The 7,033-nt window shown below is 41.2% G+C and overlaps 1 protein-coding gene across 1 annotated transcript in view; it reads right to left on the bottom strand.

Moving 5' to 3' along the window:
- The window catches only part of rap1gap2a (RAP1 GTPase activating protein 2a), a 65,981-nt gene extending 59,904 nt beyond the window's left edge, over positions 1–6,077 (bottom strand). The window contains exons 1-2 of the mRNA XM_079166206.1: positions 5,901–6,077; positions 2,554–2,589 (exon numbers count right to left, since the gene is read on the bottom strand). Coding sequence (XP_079022332.1) covers positions 2,554–2,589; positions 5,901–5,944 — 80 coding nt within the window. The 5' untranslated portion in view covers positions 5,945–6,077. The remainder of the gene's footprint in view (positions 1–2,553; positions 2,590–5,900) is intronic.
- Positions 6,078–7,033: the final 956 nt, after the last annotated feature.

Raw genomic sequence — 7,033 nt, 5'->3', positions numbered from 1 at the left:
ATTAAAAAAGGAAAAACAACGCTTCCAATACCAGAACCTTGGTCCGATGTCTACAGATATCTGTTTAACGAGATTACATCAGGATAAACGGCAACTCTTTTTAAAGTCTGGTCTTCAATCTCTAAAAACATCTAACACAAACTTTCAACAGGTGGCGCCATTACGGCAAATATGGACGACTTGACATGTTTGTTCAGAGAGTAAATGTCAGTGTAACGGACTCCAAAGTGAAGGAGACACGTAGAAAGTGGGGTTTGGGTACAGACAGAGTTGATCTAAATACACACACACACACACACACACACACACACACACACAGAAGCCCTTCACCTCCCATCACTAAGGCAACCTCCATTGGCAGGGCTAGCCGGTGGTTTGTTTCAACAAAGAGAAGCTCCTCACACATCCTCATCGAGCGTGAAGCAGGCACACTACTCAGCAAATGATGTTCACGTTAGCTATCCACTCCACTCCACAACTCATTTGACCTTAAAGTTGTTATTTATACCTCAAATGGTCATTTTCACTTTAAATGATTGGACTCTAAAACTTGCTCAATCCAGTCACACGTCACACGCCCTCACTGTTGCTTCTCCTTTTACAGCTACAAATTGAAAAGGAAACTCACAATTATCTGATGAACATCGTCACGCTGTTTTCAAAACACACACGACTCAAGAGAGAGTGAACAATGGCAGCTGTCCAATGAATCAAGCATCAACAGTGGTGGAGCAGCACAGGGCGGCTTACTGCAGCTATTACACAGTATACTGCAGCTATGACAGATCACAAGGGTCCAGATTTATGGACGGTAGGGACATGTCCCTAATATTTGGCGGGGGGACAGAATTGTCCCTAACAATATTTATTTGCTTTATCTTTGTAGTAAACAGAAATCTTAAAGTCCAGGGGTTCATAAATTAGTTAAAATGCATTAATGTATCAGAGAGGTGAATAGGCACCACATGCCCATTTAAAAAGGTTACTTCCCCAATCAAAAGACATAAAAGAGAGGGGGGGGGGGTCACGCCTACATGTGTTTACTCAGCAGGGAGAATATTAAATAAGAGAAGTTGATCTATAGAGAATACATATTTGAAAGCAATACAGAATGCCTGAGAGAGTGCATTATATATTTATTTTCATTTTGTCACCTGCCACATGAGTTTATTGTTTTCTTTACATAAATCAAGACATTTCCACCATAAAGGGACGCAGAACGTAGGAAATGATGTGTTTTAACACAACATTACTTGTGACTTGTGTTAAAAGCAACATAGTTTTAAACTATCCTGCAGATAGTCTGCATAACAGTTATATTAGATTGTTATGTAATATCATTAAGTTGAGTTATACTTTATCAATCCCTGCGGGACAATCAGTCCTCTGCATTTGACCCATCCTTACTATTTTGGAACAGTGCCTCTCCACCTCTGAGGCCAGCGTGTCGATCAAGGGCAGAAGCCAGACTGCTGCTGATGTCTAACATGTAGGTCTTTGACTGGGAGAGAAACTCACGCTAACGGGATCTGAACCCAGTAGCTTCTTGCTGTGACCAGTTAATCAACATGAACCATGAGACTGAAATGATGCCCCGTGGTTCATCCTAGTCTGAAGCCTTCAACAACTTGTCCAAGAAGAGAATTAACTGTCCAGAAAATCTACACGTGAATGGATTTATTTTTTAAGACACAATAAAATCTGGAGTTCTTCGATGTGAATATGTGCCTTCTAGAAGTCTACTGTAAAAGTAAAGAATTAGAAATGTATTATTAATGCACCAACCCTGAAATTATATTTAGTTTAGTTGTATTACTGTTTAAAAGTTCAAGACTCAAACATCGTTTTAGTAAATGAGAATAACTTATTGTACACTATACTTTAATTAATATTAAATTGTAACTTTGTTTTACATAAAAGTTATTATTTTTGCCTGTAGATATAAAGCCTAAATATAAAGATTTATTTTTTCCAAAAACGCAGAGGAGGACGAGTAGTTTTGGAGTCCTGAGTAGAGTCAGTGGATCCTGTCAGGTTGCATTCAGTCCCAAAGAAACTTCACCAATCACAGAGTTGCCTGAATGTAGCCTGAGAGGCGAAACCAGGGGCCACCTGCCCCTTACAAGAGCCATGTTGGGGGGGAAGGGGTCACGTGGAAATTAAACTCTTGCAGCTTCCTATTTATAAAGTAAACTGACCGGAGCAGGAAGGAGTTGAGTGCTTTGCCCAAGATGATTTTAAACACATTCCTCACACAGCGGCACAGGAAGGCAAGAGAGGAGGTGTCGGGTAAAGAGTAAACAAGGAGGTGATGAGGCATAGCTGTAAAGTGAATCAGTTGCTGAGTTTTTAATCTGAATCGATCACTGCACCGGGTCAAAAGTATCTTTTGAGCCAAAGCCACAGCCTCAGTGTTCATTTGTGAACTGTTACACACCAGTGCTTCCCGGGAATTTTTTCCTCAAGCACCTTTACACTAATTATGACTTTGCCTTCGCTAACCAAGATCAGAATATTAACGATGACTAGATTTAAAAAAAAAATAGAACTTACCGTGCTTTTAGTGCAGACAAAGTGGACTTGTCAATCCTGGAGAGGAAGCAGAAGAGAAAGGCAGACAAGGAGAGAAAGAGAGTGAGAGAGAGAGCGAGAGAGAGAGAGAGATTATTGATCACGTCTCTGATACAAGCTGCTAAAAAGCACCAATTAACTTCTTTGCTGTAAGTGCTTTTTTTTTTTTTTACAGTAGTAAGGACATGAACAACACAGATTTAAAATGGTGAGCAGTGAGACTTCATCAAATAGGTCATAAAAATAAGTGAGCTTATGTGCATAAATTATCTTTAATTCATATACTAGAGCCTGAGGACAGATAGTGTGTCCAGTGATGAGTGTAAAGTCACTGGCAGAGAGCCGAGCACACTTTATGACAGCTGATTTGATTGAACAAGGTTACATCTCTACAAGCTGCTCAGACCAGTTATGAGAAGCCTCAGTGTTTATAAGGGATTTGTTCATGCTTCACTACATTCTGTTTGTACTAAAAACATGGAGAGTCAGAAAATGTGAAATGAACAACATTTTACTTCAGCTGCTATTTGCTGCTGCTGATAGAGGAGGATCCGTGTGAGGCTTATGTTTGAGGGAAACAGGAGATACAAATATATTGACGTTTTTCATCTCATTTGCTAGTCTGTGTGTGTGTGTGTGTGTGTGTGTGTGTGTGTGTGTGTGTGTGTGTGTGTGTGTGTGTGTGTGTGTGTTTGTGTGTGCACATGAATGTATGTGCATCACTCTCACATGACTCTCTAAAGAGGATGTTATGAAATTATTTCTTTAATCCCATTAATTTGCAGGCGGAACCGTGCAGAAAGTTGTCTGATGACACTCATGATAAACACACACACACAAACACACACGGCGCACACTGTTTTTACCGTACCATCACCCAACCTGGATGTTTTAAATATAATTTGCATTTTTTTCTACAGAAAAAAAAAAACAACAGAATGCATTACAGCAGCGTCAACAGAGTGAAAGGCAGAGAGACCTGAGCTCCAGTATGTTTTGACAGTTCATGTTGTTAACTAAATATTCAGATGTCAAGATTATAAAAGGTTCATATTGTGCAACTACTGTATTTAATACAAAAGTCTGCATGATGCATTATTAAAGAGGCACCTCAGCCAACTGAAATACAGATAAACACAAACATTCCCAGTGGATCTTACACTTGGTTTCTCTGCCGCGGTGACAGATGATTGTCTCGATGGTATCTGATCTTGCTGGCTGACGAATGTTAGCCTCTTTCATATTGAAATGGCCCTGCAGTCTGTGCTCTCACAGGATTTATTGCTAAGCAGATACACAACCCACCTCATGCCTGAATCATCAAACATTATGTGTAAGCTTTATTCACCCCACATCTTAGAGAGTAAGGTAATACTACAATTGACTGTGTGCATGTAAACACATTATGGGGACAGAATTATGGCCTGCCTGCTCAAAGTCAGCCCTACATCTGGTAATGCTTTCACTTTGAACTCACCATATGTGAATCTCTCCACGTCCAAAAAGAGAAACTGATAATTTAAAGCTTCAGATGCCAAGTGATGTAAAAGTACCCAAAGAGCCATACATTGTCCCGAGAGGCTTGCATATACATTTGCACCTTACGTTTTAAAAATTGTTAGAGCAATCACCACGCTGAAAATTGTAGTATTCTTAGACATTTTAATGTAGTCGGCCTGTGGGTGAAGGCTCATAAAGTATCCCAAATCTCCTCGGAGGCAAGAAGGTGTATAACCTCGATACAATGATATTTTGATGTTCCTTCTTTATAAATAACAATAAAATGATGGCACCACAATGTGAGCTGTTAGTTGGATACAGCGTGCTATGGCTTAGTGCAGAGCTTTTTTTGTCATATAAGACCATTGAGTGAGGAGGACGAATGCATGTTATTATCCCCTCACAGTGTGGCTGCTTGTCCGTCTTTGCTGCACGCAAAATGTAATCCTTTAAAGCCCATTTCTTAAAAATAATCCACTAGACTTGCCCCACATTTACATTCAGTCAAATCTTGGATCACTTTGCCTGCAGAACTGATAGACAGCAGCAAAACATTTCATATTTAGCCTTCAATACAATTTAATTAACTACATTTCTGCCAATAAGGTAATATAATTTCACATTTTGAGTGCAGCTTCCCTTTTTTGTTTCGAGAATTCTATCAACCGAACCTTAAAAAAAACAGCATAACTTATTGACACATTTTTAAGATCTTATTTTCTCATTAAAAACACTTCCTGGCATAGAGTTTCCTGCAGCAGCAGGACAGTTTATTCCATAATGCATGCTTTTATTTGTAGAGGAATTATTATTTCACTTTTGCACTGCGCTGTGCATGATGAACCACAAATGTTCATCACACAACATTTGAGTGTGATGCTGAGCTGACACTGTTCTGTCCAGTGATTTAGTATTGCACTTCCATTTCGGTGGAGGACGACAGGGAGTCAGATTGAATAAAGAATCAAAGCAGTGGATCTGAGACATACTTTTAGTCTCTAGTATGGGTAAAACTTGATTTTACAATTCAAAATATGCAGCTGGGGGTTGTAATCTCATTATACATTTAACAGGGGGAGTAGGCTATTGTATGTGTCAAATTGGTGGACTCCTAAACAGTTTTTCTAGAAGAATAACTGAATATGTTTTGTTCCTATGATAATTAATCCTGATACATGTAATGTGCAGCTCTACAGCTTTGTTCCAGGTTATAACAGCCTGTCTGGCAGGACGTGTTCCCTCAGCCCAGCTGGGAAGGTTAAGTGCTCTGAAGCAGCGCTTCAGTGTCAAAAACGACAAGAAGCATGGGAGCCAGCACAAAAACACTCCATCCGAGTGCGTGAGCACATTCAGCGCTAAATGGGCTCCCTGGCATCTTCTTCTGTGCTGTGTCATGGGAACTGCTATCGGGCCAGTAGAGCGGGGGGGGGGACATGACCGGGAAGAGCTGTGCCCATAGTCCCATAACAGGACAGCAGCAACAGACAAAGCAGCCTGTTGATTGTAATCCCTCCCCTGAATGGAGACAGCACAGAGTGAAACTGTACATTCACACACATTCTCACACACACACACACACACAAAGGACAAAGTGTCAGAGGTGTGACACAGAGGAGCAGCCTCGGCCCTCCACCCATCCTTCCTTTTTAAAAAAAATATGACATTTCTGCTTCACACACACCCACAACACGTACACATTTCTGCAGCATGATGTGCATCATTTAAACTCACTGTACAACCGTATTCAGAACAATGAGTCTGTGCATACATAATGCGCACACACACACACAAACACGCACTCATGAGCATCCAAGGAAAAGGCAACATACCATCCAAATCCACCGAATGACACGCTTCTCTTCCTCCTCAGCATTTTCTCAGACTGAACTTCTCAGCAGTCTCTCTCGCTCTCAGGCTCTCTCCTCTGGGAAGTGAATGCTCTGCTGACAGTCTCTCTCTCTCTCTATACTGTGTATACTTGCACTTTGTGTCTCTCTCTCTGACCCAACCTCCCTCCCTCTCGTCTCTATCTACGCTCTTGTTTTTCCTCTTTTGTTCTCTCCTTCTTTGCCAACCCGTCGCCCCAGAGTTGTTCTTTTTCCACTTGACCAGTCAACTTCTGTCCTCAAACACTGCTTGCTCTTTGGCTTTCACCGACAGTTAAACACACACACAATCTGACACATACAGGTACACTGATACACACATTTGAGCAGGGGGAGGAGCCGAGGGGAGGAGGGGCCAAAAGCTCCAGTCTGAGCCTCTGTGTTTGTATCCCGAACACACTCACTCACACACTGAGAGCCGTTCTGCAGATAGCATTTTGACGCTTGAATCGTCACACAACCGGCCTCAACATCTGTGGTCTTCCCACATGCCCCCAACCAGCAAATTAGCTCACTTCCTGTACTGGGTAACCTGTGGTGAGCCATGTGGTCTCTCACAGGTCTCACTCACACAGTCAAATGTAAAAACGCCCTGAATGGGCGAAGATAAGGCAAAGAATACTTAAAATGACAAAACACCCACAGCAACGTATACAAGTATACTGCAGTCTGATACAGTAAAACAATTAAATAACACTGAGATCAAAAAGCTTAAGCCTTAATATTTAGTTTTGACGTGTGCATATAGCTTCAAAAGTACTGAGACATAAAATCTATAAAAACTTTTAATAGAATTTCTGCCAGATGCTCAACAGCTGAGTGTCATTTTGTAACACAGAGTGCTATATTAGACTATTCAAGGGAAGAGGGAGGGGTTGAACAGCCGTTGAAGTCAGGCTGCGGTATACATACATAGAAACCTCCCATGTTGTGACCAAAGGGAGTGTCCTTCCTGACACCCTTCCTCTTCAGTCCAGATTTGACAGGTCTCGCTGTCAGAGTTAACGTTCCCACGCTGAAAGTACTCAGAACTTCAAGAAACCTCATGGTATACGTTATGATTCAGTGCTTAAAAA

The sequence above is a fragment of the Pholis gunnellus genome (genome assembly GCF_910591455.1).
Source record: "Pholis gunnellus genome assembly, chromosome: 9".
Lineage (NCBI taxonomy): Eukaryota > Metazoa > Chordata > Actinopteri > Perciformes > Pholidae > Pholis > Pholis gunnellus.
The sequence above is the reverse complement of the archived record's forward strand: the minus strand, read 5'-3'. Positions and strand labels throughout refer to the sequence as shown.